Source organism: Megalopta genalis, chromosome 3 (genome assembly GCF_051020955.1).
Source record: "Megalopta genalis isolate 19385.01 chromosome 3, iyMegGena1_principal, whole genome shotgun sequence".
Lineage (NCBI taxonomy): Eukaryota > Metazoa > Arthropoda > Insecta > Hymenoptera > Halictidae > Megalopta > Megalopta genalis.
In genome coordinates, this window is record NC_135015.1 from 6649455 (window position 1) to 6663743 (window position 14289).

The following is a 14289-nucleotide window of genomic DNA, read 5'->3' on the forward strand; positions in this document are numbered from 1 at the left end:
AATAAAAAATATGAATAAATACATAGGTTGAAAATTTCTAATTGTTATTACTAACTCACAAGATGATATTTACCAAAAAAACTTTTACCAAACAATTTATTTACCAAGAGAAGAATCACGTTTCCGACTTTCTCACTCGTTAGATCTATCTATACCGCTCGACGCTTCAAACCAGACTGAGTTCAGCTTTGAAAATCTTTTCCTCCAGATTTTATTATTATAAATCTCACTATACAGTGTGTGCTACGTTCGCATATCGATCTTCCTTCTACAAACTTGCCTTATCGCTCTTTTCAAGTGGCGTCTTTGAAGTGCTCGGACCGTCGTGAGCACGCCTCTCACGTTCTCGTCAAAACTCGCTGACATTTCTTGTATATATCTTAGTAATTTTACTATATTTTGATTTGATTTCTTGTGCCATTTCAAGAGAAAACTTCAGGGAAACATGCTTGTCTCAAAAAGTTGCGCTGAAATAACTCAATTCCCCGTAATTTACTAATAAACTTTAATGTCCCACGAGAGGGGACATCCGAGTGATATCCTAGAATTACGATGTCCCACGAGAGGGGACAGCGGAGTGCAAAGGGTTAATACTTTGAATCAATGGTAGAGACTATGTGGTTGCAAACGTCAATATCCCTTTTGTCATTTCTCAGCTCCTCGAGTCGACTAATGTCGACCGCAACGAGCTTCAGTGCGGAATTCTCCCGAAATTACTAATTGCGCATTATGCGTAACCTTCTTCCGTTTTTGATTACGCTACGTATAACAAGACGACCATTACCGATCTTTATGTTTTTCTATCTCGTGCAGCCGAACTCTTTTGTAGTTCCCATTCATACTTGCGCACGGAATCCTGAGTGCGATCCAAGCCACTAATAATAATTAATACACGACCAAGTGAAGTGTTCATTCGAGGACTATAAATCGAACTTGTCTCCGTGACTACGTGCGTGATCCATCATTCTGAAAGAAAAACCAGTACCGCTCAGTTAATCGAGCACAAAACAGAGTCGATTGTCTGATTAAAATTGTCAATTCCTTCACTTTTCCATATATGAGCACTTTGAGTCAACAGAGCGATTCAGTTTCCGCAGTTTCCATAGTCGGTGCGAACAGAGAAGCAGTTCTGTAGAGATTATGATCCAACTGAAAGACGGTTAATCACGGAGATAGAGTTGCAGCGTGGAGATACAGAGACGGTGGACACTCAAACGACTTGCGGGCGACGCCGCACAGAAACAGCAAAAGTTTCCGAGGAACAAGCCTGGAATCGTTGGTTCATGCAAATTCGACGTAGACGTATAGCGTAAATGCTGAAAAATGGCTGGCTTAAAATATGCGAGAGTGTACGGCTGGCGATAGGTGAAACTCTAGCTCGCAACAGGCGTAATAAGTCGGTCGACCTTTCGGTCGGTCTTTTTCCCCGTCGAGTCAACGAATGTTTCTCCTCTCGCTGCAGATGCAATTAAAGGTTGAACGCCACAACTACTGTAATTGCGATACATACTACGGAAGAAGATCGAATAAACCATCATTAGTCGCATTCTTACAGATTTTTCGCATGAGAATGCGTCTCTTTATTAAATAAGTTCCGAAGATGATTTGTGTTATTTTTTGTTTATTATAAAGTTTTCTTATTTTTTAAACAAATAGATGTGTTACGCTCGACTGAGGCTCGACACATGGAACAATTTGGAAGTATAAATATTGTCATCTGATTATCTAGTTTCCGACGATTAATTCAAATCGTCACACGTTTTATTAAAGGCTATCAAAAATGACTGTGCCAACAAGGAGTATAGTAAAATTATATTTTCTTCGTGCTTCACATTTTTTCGATTAGAGTTGCTCAAATTATAAAGACTTTTTCATAACAAACAGTCGAATTAATTTCTCAGTCCAAACATACAACATAATCGAAATGCTGAGCGAACACGAACTGCAATCATTTTCTATAAAATATCGGCGGTTCGAGACTGTTTTAGAATAGCCCGGGCTTTGAACAGAACCGGCATTTTGTAACGCAACTTCGAAACACATTTATTGTTGTAGTTTAACAAGGAGAATTGACATTCAGCGGATGATGACCACGTTGTGTCCGATTATGTCGTACAATATTTGCGCGACGATGGTGTGGGACGTTGTCGATGGTTTTCGGTTGATCGACGATCCGCTGTCAGCGCATCGTTAATTAAGATCGACCGGTTAATCAGTATCAAACGGCCCGGTCACGAAAGTCGGTACACCAACACGGGTCCGCGGCGCGTAGACAGAACACTCGAAACACATTTTCAAATTTTATAAACGATCAACAGGTTAGCCGCGTGCATTGCCGGCGATACGCTCGGCGCGTTCCTGTCCTGCCAGTATTTCCCGAATTAATATTCGATCCTCGTTATCATACGTTATTGCCGTTTAATATTAATTACAATCGGCGGTGATTCAATGCCGCGACTATCTGGGTCGATCGCATCGAAAGGATTTCGCGCGTTTTCACGGTGCGGGTTCTACCTATGTGAATCAGGGGCGGGCGTGCTCGCTGCTAGCCTCGTACGTGCTTTCAGCCCCAAAGGAATCTCACAATCAGTCATTCGAGATATCGTTTGGCCGCGCCGCTGAAAGGGGAGAAATCTCGCCTTGGCTTCATTATCCTGACAATGGTCGAGGCCGCGGTCCAAAGCGCAACTCTCCGTAGCCTCTTTCCGACTCGTACCAGCAGCTTTCCAGCCCCCTTTTCCCGTCTGTGCCTGCCTCCGCCACCCGCGCTCTCGCCCCCTCGAGCGCCGAAAACCGTACAGCCGCCCCGCGTATCTCCGGCATCTTCCACCCTCTTCTCCTCCCTTTGGCCCCCTCTGCCACCCTCTTACCATCGCGTATCGACGTCCCGGCCGGCCGATGCACGCATAATAGCAGCGAAGCTGCGCGCCATAAAGCGGTATCCCATCATAAAGGCCTCTTCTATCCAGAACGAGTAGGGAAGGGAGAATCGGAATGAGAATTCCCTTCGTCCTTCTATCCCTTTTCTCGAGTCACCGTTTTCTTCCCTTCGTCTTTCCTCTTTCTAACCAGGTGCCTCCTTCTCTCTCTCTCTCTCTCTCTCTTCCTCGATCCCCACTCCATCTGCCGATTCTTTTCTCCTCTTTTACCGGTTGAAGCTTCCACCTGGGTTGCGGGGGTGGCGCAGGTTATGGCATTACTCGAGGAAACCGCACGAAGGTCGAGCGCGGAAGAGAGAGACGACGAGGGCCGCGCGCGCGCGGGAACGGGGGTAGTCGCAGATAGAAATAACAACGGGCTAGGAAACACAAGGGAATTCTTGATCTTTTAGCGGGCTGACGCTTTTAATTCACAAGGACGGGGCTGTCTCTTCTTAATTGTGAGCCACCGCCAGCGCCGCCGCCGCCACCGCCGCCGCCGTCATCGCCGTCGCGCCGGGCTCCTCTAATTCTATGTTTTGAAGTTTCTTTCTTCCCGGCGGCAGCTGCTTCCGTAGTTTTTCATCTGAAAATTTTCTATTTTACGCCGGCACTGGGAAATTTTCCACGGTTCCGTTTCCCTTGCGCGCCCTCTGACTTTTCATTCCGGAGCCGCTTCGGTTTCTTTTTCCTTTATTTTTTCGCCCGCGTTTTCGGTTGCGACGGTCGCTTCCGTTTTTAATTCCGGCCGATGGAACGGTTCGGAACGGTCCGCGACGAAGCACGACCCCGTTCCGACAATAAACCGGGGTCGGTGCGTGTCGCGAGATACAATTTTCAGTGATATTATATCCGTCCCCGGGGAAGGGGGGGGGGAGTAAAAGTTTTATGCAACAAGATAGCTCGGTCCGTGGGGAATAAATTCAGCTCGACGGGATCGGTATCACCCGGGGTAGGATGTACGCGATACGGATAACCCGGCGTAAATGCCACAACCTTGTCCTTGTCCGTGTTCGCGGCCCGTAATAAAAGATCCGCTGGAATTCACGGGGAAAGACGAATAGGCGCGCGTATAGCGACGCGAACGGCTCGAGTAGAGAGCAGCACCGGTTTCCGCCGCTGTTGTAGATAGGGACAGACTTACGAGCGGCTTATGTTTCAATTTGTTCAACCTCGAATAAAATCGCGTTTTACGAGGCATCGGGACACCGTCGTCCACCGAGTACCCTCGTTTCCTCGCCGAGAACCATGGAGACCATTTTTTCCCTCGTTAATAGACCCCCCTGTTACGAGTAACTGCCCCTGGAAATCCACAGGCTGATTCTTGTAAACTGCTGGCTCCTCTGGCGCTAGCACGCTGAATTAATTTGCGTATCCGTTACCTGCACGCAACTCTGTCGAGCCTCTTCTCCCCACGGAAAAACAAACACGCGACTTTTCGAGCATGGCGAGGCTCAATTTTCCGCTCGGAGGAACCGTTTGTCGCAAATCCAAGATCGCAGCGACGCGCTAATGACGTTCGATTGTGAGATATTCAGTTCGGTCGTACTTCCGCTACCGGAAAGGTTACCGGGTCGCGGGATTTCGAGCGGTATTTTAGTCTAGGACTTGGTATAATCGGAGTATTACATTTTTCAGTGTGCATCGTGTTTTATTTAAAGGAGTTCGATCTGTGCCCTTCCGCTCCAAAATATCTGATCAATCAAATTTAACCACCGCGTCGATCTATTTCTAAGATCAATCTTGTGTATTGATTTTTTATCGATCACACTGGGTGCAGTTTCTTTCAGCAAGTTGTTCTAAAATTATTCTAAACATGTGGAGTACATGAATATGTTTCACGAGCATTTTAATCTAAATCAAAGGAAAAGTATTTTGGTTGCAAGGTGTAAAATTGCCATTCCCTTATGACGTTTCTACATAAAAAGTTAAGGTTACTAGAATTTAAGTGATATGATCTAATTAATATCGGGGATATAGTTTAAGAATTTCTACCACTTTTATGGTACTTCTAGTAATGTTACAAAATAATGTTTATAATAAAGCAACATTCTTTTGCTGTTTTAATAAGATGCCAAGAATACGAAGAATTTAGCGACGATGTTAACAATGTAGCTAAAACTGCTGAACTAACTTTATAGTGAACGATTATGACACACCATTTTACACTACCAACGAATGGTAGAGATAAACTAAATTCACATTATTATTGTTAAAATAATTATTGAGATAAACTGTTGTTAACATAATTATTAAGATTCTTTAGAATCTTAGGAATTACAAAAATCTACTATCACAGAATCAGGTTCATCATGAAATACAATTCGTTGACTGCTCAAATCATTACTTGAAAATTTGATTGAAAATAATAGTAGTAGCTATGCCCTATTTACCATAGCTCAGAATCCTAAATTATCTTTGTAAAATTGAGATTACCACACGTGCATTATCATTTTGTCCGAGACTGGAATAAGCATGATTGAAAAACCCAGTCGTTATTCATTTGTCCAACGAATATAAATTAGGAGATTAAATTCAGAAGAGAATTTACAGTAAAGCCAACAGATAAACCTGCAGTAACGCATCGTAGATAAATCCCGCTGTTGTCAGTTGGAAAGGAAAGCAAGAAAACAAATATAAACAATGGGTTTTAATCCGCGCAACTATAGAATCCTTCATTCCTCAGTTAAAATATTTACTGTGCTATTCAAGGGAAAAGTTCATTCTGAATTACAGGAAAATCTTGTTTATCTGAATATTGTGTCATTCTTGCGATTGGCATTCTTTAATTCAGCTTATTGTCTAACAGTTCCCATCGATAGAATTGTTTTTCGAACTTGGCCTTTTGTCAAGTTTTGATAAAAGTTTGCTCTTTTCGCACCTTTACTTTCCGGTCCAAGTTCATCTCTCAACCCTAAATATCTGATAATTAATTAAGTACATATGAAATATTTTTAGCGGAATCATAAATGCACAAAGCTTCGTTTATGATTAACGTTTGCGTTTGCGAAATTGTTTTAAAACATTGCAATTTGTTGGCATGATACAAGAATTTGAAAATGATGTTTTTCAACCTTTTTATGTGAGCCCATAACGAAAATTAAAAAATTGCATTTTCATTGAAATCGGTTGGCCTTGACAGGAACTGTAAGCAATTAAAGATCGCGAAGAATCGTAGTTTTTCATGAATTTCAACCAAAAACAGAATATTTTTTACATCGTTCACAGTGCGTCGACCAATTTTCAACATGCATATGTTATCGACATCTACAAAATGTATTTTTAAAATTTTTGTTATCGGCTCGCATAAAAAAGTTGAGAAACATCGATTTTTAATTCTTTTATCATGCCAACAAATTGCAATTTTTGAGTATAATTTTTTAGCCCTTATCCAGTGAACGAATCACTCTAACATCCCAAAAAATTTTAGACTCATTGACCCAATTATAAGGAACTTATTCCGTTTTAGAAGATGTGCAAATACTTTCTATACTCACTGTACATAAGTGAGAATTATATTCAAAAAGTTATCAAACCAAATTATTTATTCCATTTGTTAAACAAATACGAAAAATACATTTGTACCTGTCAGATCAAACTTGTTCCAGATAGGATGAGACTGTCCTAGATTTTGGCGATAAGAAATCTGTCTCCTGGATTCCTTGGAATCTCGCGGCGACTTCCGCGACTCCTGAATCGGAAGCGATAGTCGACTATCGAGGTATATTTCGCGGCACAATCAACAGAGGAGGAGAAATCGAAATCGTGGGTGAAACGCGTGATCATCTTGATCGCTGGCCGCCTAGAGGCATTCGGTGATCGGTCCGAAGTACTTCCGTTTTCATAGGTAGCGTCCTTGAGATGCAACACATCCTCTGACATTGCTTCAGGTCTTTCATGCTTGATCGGGAACGCCTGCAACAGAAAAGAAAGATACGATCGATTCGATCGAGGATCTCTTGCGATTCTATCGACCTGTTACCATTTTTCCCGGAAGGTAAGAAGATGAATACACGGAAAACAATAGTGCAAGGCGAGGGCCGAACTCGCGGTCGCGATTTTCTCGATTTCAACGGCGGCATTGTCTTCCGACGAAATGGTTTCGATCTCCCGCAATCAGCTCGCGTGCTTCCTTCGTGTTCGCTTTCCGATCCCGATTACTTGCGTATCATTTGTTCGGTGACATAATCGATCGAACAATGGAAGCCCGCGCGCGTTTTACGAGCCCGATAGAGCGGCGGTTCGCAGACCGGTCCTCAACAGGTTTTTCCGCCGTGATTTGACTAACGTGTAGGTACGAGCCGGATTTTGGAAAGAAGATAACGCGCGTCCTGCGAACATGCCGTCGCGACGTCTCCCGTCCGCGTGTGCAAACAATGCGGGATCGATGCGAGACAAACGTGGCCACTGAGGCAGAATAATAACCGGAAGGAATAATGATGCGGTGAACGTGCACACCCGTACAACCGTAACATTTTTCTTCACGTACCGGATAAATGATTCGGTAATATACTTCGCATAACAGAAGCATACGTATAGGAAACAATGTTGACTGCAGGCAACGGTCCCGTGCCTTCGTCAGATAACAGCCGTAATGTTTCCGATTCTCGAGGAAATATCATTACAGGCGATGTAATTTCTCCGGTGCATGAGACACTGGTATACAGCAACCAATTATCCATCTTAAACAGTACTTAGTCTCATAGAATTTCTTGGCGAGTTCCATAAAAGTTACATTACATTTAATAAACTGTTAAAAAATAAACGAAATCACTTACATTCACTTACCTGAAGAATTTTAAGCGCACCATTTTGTTATGATTATTATGACAAATGATTTTGTTTGTACGTTCGCGTAACCTTCTTCATAAAAAGCTTACATTTGCTAACACTTTTCAGTTTAAACGATTTTATTTGGTTTTCAATTTTCGTTAATAGACGGATGAATATAGGTACATAAAATGTGCGAAATTGTTGTTATCCTCTTATACCAAACATTTGAAGTGTTAGCGAGTATATGTAAATTTTTGCAACTGTGTATATTGAACGGTTGCAATAGAAGCTATTTTAACATAAAAATTAAGGTATTTCTTCCAACGTATAGCATTTTCATTCCGTACGATTTTTGAATTGTATACATATGAAATTGTACACTTTTAAGAACTGTTTAAATATAACCCAATTTAATAATGTAAAAATTACTGCGAAGAATGATACAACAATTTTAAGTGGTGCTTCAGAGTTGCCATTCGAGTGCAAAGGGAAATGGTTAAGATAAGTTGTAATATAAATAGGAGGAAAATTTCCTATTTGTTTGTAGCATTTCCTCTTACGAAATATCATTCGTTAACACTCCTTTGATATTTTAGAACAGTCGCAATGCAAATCTGCAAGTAAGTAATTGTTTCCAAACTTCCAGACGAGAATAGGTTGTTTACTTCGTCTGCAGTAGAATAAGACTAAGAGATTCAAACAGATATTCGCACGACTTGCATTTCAAGTTCCCGCATCTCTCGTTTCCGTCGTCGACGAGCTAATTTATTTTTAAAATCGCGGATTCTGCAGCTTAAATACGATCCTCCATTACCCGAGCCAGTGCTTTCCGGCGTGAGATCCTCAGGGGGAAACCGCTCGAATCGGTTTTACATCAACGCGGGATAGAAGTCCGGATCACTTTATATCCGCTAATAGAAACTGAGACGGAGGTAATGATACGGTGACGCTTGTAGAATTTATTAAGTGACCCGAAGATACGATCTTCCGCAAATATGACACTTGTCGCGCGCCGGCGAAGGCGCAGGGATGGGAAGTAAAACGTGGATGATAATGCGGCAGAAAGGAGCGGGTATGGTCCGCAGCAAGGGACGCGCGAGCGGTGAAAACAGAAAGTTTATGGAGAGAGGCGGATGCTGCTGGAGAAAAAGGTCCCGCCCCGGGCGTGGGTGGAAAGTGTCGCAATATCGCGCGCGCAATTTCCTTGTTTAGGTGACAATCTTGTTTATCAGCGCAGTATTAACGGTTATTATTTAAGGGCCGCATTGAACTCGACGACGCACGGCTCCCTGCTGCCGGAGAAACTTTCAGAAAAACCGTGTTCGGAGATTGAGGAATTTAAGTATAGCCGATTTCTCCGTGAACCGCGATTTCTTTTTATCTAACCTCGGCGCAAAAGAAAACCATGAGAGTTCGTTGAGTTACTCGGCTCTGGGGAATCTGGAAAGTTAACGGGGAAATAACTTAAAATTCTTTGCGCTAATTATGCGAAGGTAATCTATATTTGAAATGATATTGTCATCGGGCAGAGACTTTGCGCTTCGATCAATATACGCGCCGCCATGGAAATTTATTAGAATTTCAGACTGTTAAAAACGTAATTCAATTTGACCCAAATTCTGTCGGCTAAAAGTTTCTGCGCATTTATTTATTCATGGACCCGCGAACCACCGACTACAAATGGCAAGTTAATAGGTCGATGTCGGGTCATTTATTGACCCATTTTAGAATTTCTGGTACAGATTCGGTCGATATAACTTTCCGGTAAAAAATGTTACACCGTGATACTGCTGCTAGTAGCTTGTCCGTGTTATTTGGATACAAAAAATTCAATTATTCAAATAGTATGATGCTGTTGGTTATGAATGTCTTCATCACATTGTTTTTGTTGCATAGCATTTGCTTAATGTGGTTCCGATAAAATCAGAAGCATGAGCAGCGATTAAATTATAAATTCGCATAAATCTCCACAGTCTACGGACAACACATGAAGAATACGCTAAAAGAAAATGTAAAAGTTTCATTAGCATTCCTTTTCTTGGTTTACATACATTTGTTTTCCAACTTTTGTTCGTTTCATTCTACAAAAGACTGGGCGATGATTTTAGATGTCAACATAAATCGAAGAATGGAATTAAATTGTTCTGTCCGATCATAATCTGCCTGTTCTACTCGCAAGTACAAGGCTATACAAACATGACTCCAAACTCATTTGTTTCGAAAACGAAGACTTAAACCAAAAATTGTTTCCATCATAGAATATCCAACAAGTCGTTGTTACACATTCATCGAAATAATTACACACGTATTTATATTGATAGCTCTAGAACTATTACTTCTTGTAATTAGTTACCAAAAACTACACTTTCGCTAGAACATTAGCTAACAGTTTTTCCTCTTAATCATGCGAAATCCGTGCTATATTATTAACATGAATATATTATACATTCGAAATTCAAATAAAAAAAGAGTTCCCATTTCTACTGATTCCAAATCTGCTCTAGAAACCATTAGCGAATTGACACTACGCTATCGTCCAATATATACAAACAATTATTACAGAAATTGAAAACGTTATTTATTTAACATGGATTATTGGACATGTTGGTGTTAAATCTGGCATTAAAGCTGCGAAAGAAGCTTGTAATCTAATATTCCAGGATGGCAATTGTAAAATGAGTTTACTGGATACAAAAAACTCTATTAAAAAATCTATTATAAATTTGTGGAATACCAATTGGATTGGCACCCTATACAAACTCTACAAGATAAAAGCAAACGTTCATGAAACCTTAGAGGACCTCCCAATTTTAAGAAATGATTAATCCGCAATTACCCGTATTCGAACAGGACAGACAAGATTTACTCACGATTTCCTAAGAATTAAATAAAGTCCTCCTAAATACATTTCATGTGGCCTGCTCATCAATATCCATCATATATTACTTGAACATTCCCTGGAACGAACCAGATCCTCTATTAAGAAAGATGTCTTCCTTTTCTTCAAATCGATTAATTTATACGACTCGTCATAGATTTCCGTTATAGTTACCATACCAATATAAATGTTAATCATAATTTACAACACAAGTCTTTCTGTAATTAAGTATAGTTAATTGTAAGCCATATAAGTTCGCTAATAAGTTCGCAGTCAATGCTACCGCGCTGAAATAAATAAATAAACGTATAAATTAAGTCGTTGTTAGAATTTCAGAGGGACCTAGTATTGATAATATACACATGTGTTAGAAGCGATTCTGCACCGACCGAATGAGAACTTTCCGCAGCAAGCAAAGGAACTAGCAAAGTAACAACCAAACGTTAGAGCGTGCAAATAAAAGTTTACCGCGAGCGTTTTCCCGTGGCACTTGCGGCAACTCCGTGCCCCTTTGTCAATCTGCGCGAATTTACTTTACAAAATACTCGTTGAAGCTCCGTGGCGAGCAGAGCTATCACGAGATACTTGTCGCTCGCATGATGCTATCTAAAGGAGCTTATCCAGACAGGGAGGAAAGGAGCGGGCAGGGGAAAAAGGGACAATGGTTCGGGTTGGAAAAGAACAGCGATAGCCAACGATAAGGTGGATAGCGAGGGGCGGCGGTGAGGTGCGCGGGGGTGTACAGAGGGAGCGAGGCGAAGACTGTTTAGCGAGAAATGAAAGGAGAGGCCGAAGAAAGGACGAGAGATAGTTGGGAAGGAGCGGGAAGGGGGTCAAATTGGAAGGGGGAAGGCGTTGGTGCATGCGCAAGAATTTCACACGTGAGCCCGCGAATCCGCGAGAGGCTCACCTCGGGCGGCAGACGTCCTGGCGGTTCAGTGTCGTGCGCGATTTCGTCCGCAACGGTTGGCCACTTCCGGCCGTGACGGAGTGTCCTCGTGCCGGGCCGGGTTGGCCGATCGTTCTCGATCCCTCCGAACCAGCGCATACAGCCAAAAAGAAAGAACGAACTCCCTGCAGGAAGAACTAGCTTCGAGCTTGAAAAATAATTCATTCGCGGTGAACAATGAGCGAGGAACGGGACGGGAAGCCCGCTCTGAAATCGGGTTACGGTAACTACCCCGGAGAGAACTCTTGACTGACCGATGAATGACCACCGCAAAAAAGGAGGAAAAGTAATTAACCAGCATGCAGCCTTTGAAGAGCGGCCCGAGGAGTTCGCGAATAAAATATCAAACTGGCCGTCTATCGTGAGAGGGACCTAAAAGTGACGGCCAGCAAGAGCAAGGGGAAGAGTGGAAGAGAGGAAAAAAGAGCGAGAACGGTGAAATAAATTCTCCGGGGGATTGATGGTAACGCGTTCGTATAATTAAAATCGCTAGCAAACGCGGGTTTCCGCGGCGGAACGGTAAAATAAATTTTCTGACAGATTAAACCGAGCCGCGGCAGTAATTCTCTCACTGGCCGGGGCAAACAGTGCCACTCTCGATTCCGCCAGGAAACTTGGACTTTTCGCAGAGGATGCGGTAGCGGGATCTTGGGGAAAAATAGAGGGTCGCTGCTCAAGCAGCCGAACGGAATGCAAGTTGGAAGCACGGACGATTCGTGACGCTGCTGCGAATCGATTACGCGGATGCCTTCGGACTAGATAACGTGCAATCGCGGTCTTCCTCATTATCTTCATCGTCGTTATTATTGCGAGGAGTCGTCCGAGGATTCGATAACCTCTGCCGCGCATATTTGGATCGGCGATCTGTCGGACGAGCGTGGCGCGCCCCGCGTCATCCGCCGGCGAGCACCATCTCTCTTTCTCTCTCTTTCTTTCTATCTCTCTTTCTCTTTCTTTCGCTGTATGTATGTGTGCTACACGCCGGAATATCTCGCGTAATGACTCGTAATTGCGCGAAGGAGGAGCGAACGTCGTACTGGAACGATTTAAGGAACACCGGGCGCCCACCCCTCTCCACACCTCCCGAGACCGTCTGGCCGGAATGATTAGGTGCACGCGACTTCAAGGATTACCCGGTTGAAGTGTGGTGAGCCGAGGATAAGGGATATAACGGTGGACGTATCCGAACACGAGGCCTCGTCTTCAAGGCGAAGATAGGTTATCGGCATCCACCGAGCATCCACCGAGCATCCACCTGGTATCCCACGTAAATTACAGATCGACCGTGACGTTGTTTCCACGAGCCGACTCCGTAGGCGCTCCAGGAGGATTCAGCAAGATTTAATTAAGGGGTACGTGTCAATTTCACGGGACCGCATCCGCCCGCCTCTTGTTCCATTCTATTCTCGTCGTTTCTTTCTCGCCCAAGTCTGCCTCTCGACACCCCGCGTTCTTCCAGCATCCACCCTTTTCACCGTTCTCGTGTCGCGTGTCTGATCGGGTCCTGGTCGCGTATCATTCTACTTAATGCCCGTCGACGATCTCCAAGCTTTCCTTCTTCTTCTCCTTCAAGTTCGTTTTCCTCCTTTTCCACCTTGGTTCCTTCTCGCCTCGCCCCACGCGAGCCATTTCCCTCCCTCGTTCGCACGCGTTTCCGCGGCTCGATGAGCTCTCATCCTCGGCGCTAACGAGCATGATTATCCTCGTCGGATTTCTTTACGAGGACGACGGCCCGTGTTCTCGAATCGCCACGCTGCTGACAGCTTCTCGTATCCGGCTCGGATTTCCTTGGCTTTCGCGCGCCCGGTCCTGTCGTTCATCTCGTTTCCCAGGTTTTCGGGCCGGTTTGGTGTGCCAGGCGCTATATTAGCGTAGTCCGGGCGTCGTAATAATCGTTGTTAACGAGAAGGGTTCAGCGGAAGCGCGATAACAAGTTCGATAATAAAACGAGTGTATTCCCGGCACGCGGTCGATGCAATTAATTGCGGTATAGACGCCGCCGTTACCGGCAATTATCAGAATCTAGAACTCATATTCCCCCTCCGGTTGGCTCTACATTTAAATATCGCCCTAACGACGTCCTAGAAAATTCTTTGAAAGCCGTCGCTGCGAAAATTGCACTAAAACCTTGCTGATACCGCTTGAAATTGCCCGCGCGCGGCACTAGAATTAATAAGTATCTCGCAAAGCGCCGGCCACGCTTCAAAAATGCGTGCCGTCGACTAGGATGCATTCATCATTCCTGTAATAGGCTTCATTAAACTAGCAGAATTTGTTTGAGCCCGCGTCTCTGCCGCGTCTTTCCCTCGAACTTCTCGCGTAATTAAAATTTACCGGCGCCGACTTATTGAAAAGTGAAACGTGTACTTCTCGCTGCTGCTGATCGGAGTTCCACGGTGCAATACGATGATCCCCGGATTCGTTTCAATTTTCAGATCAATATGGACACGTCGCCGACATTGAGCATCGGCGGATCCAGAGCCAGGGCAGCTCTGCTGACTACCACCGGAAGCGGAAGCACCGATAGACGCGTCGTGTTTTTAGCCAGTCAACCGGCTGTCGGAAGCACCCACGAGACGAAGACCTGGCCGCATCATTGGTCGCCGCACACGGTGAGTCCTATTGCTATAGTTCTGCCGAAGAACCTTAACCTTTCTCATCTCTTCGGAACAACCCTATATCTTTGGAACCTGTTGCACTTTTTACGAATCACTGTAGAATGCCTGGTGACCATGTAGTTCTCCGTTCGGAGGGAGGTTCTTTAGTCTAAA

General features: G+C 43.8%; 1 protein-coding gene across 2 annotated transcripts in view; it reads left to right on the top strand.

Moving 5' to 3' along the window:
- The first annotated feature begins 11494 nt into the window (after nt 1-11494).
- Scgdelta (sarcoglycan delta) overlaps nt 11495-14289 on the top strand; it is a 345849-nt gene continuing 343054 nt past the window's right edge. Inside the window, exons 1-2 of one of the 2 annotated variants that reach the window (XM_076519713.1) lie at nt 11495-12870; nt 13954-14130. In XM_076519713.1, the coding sequence (XP_076375828.1) occupies nt 13960-14130 (171 nt within the window). In that variant the 5' untranslated portion in view covers nt 11495-12870; nt 13954-13959. Of the gene's footprint in view, nt 12871-13953; nt 14131-14289 lie in introns of those variants that run through there. The other variant, XM_076519715.1, reaches the window with a different exon arrangement.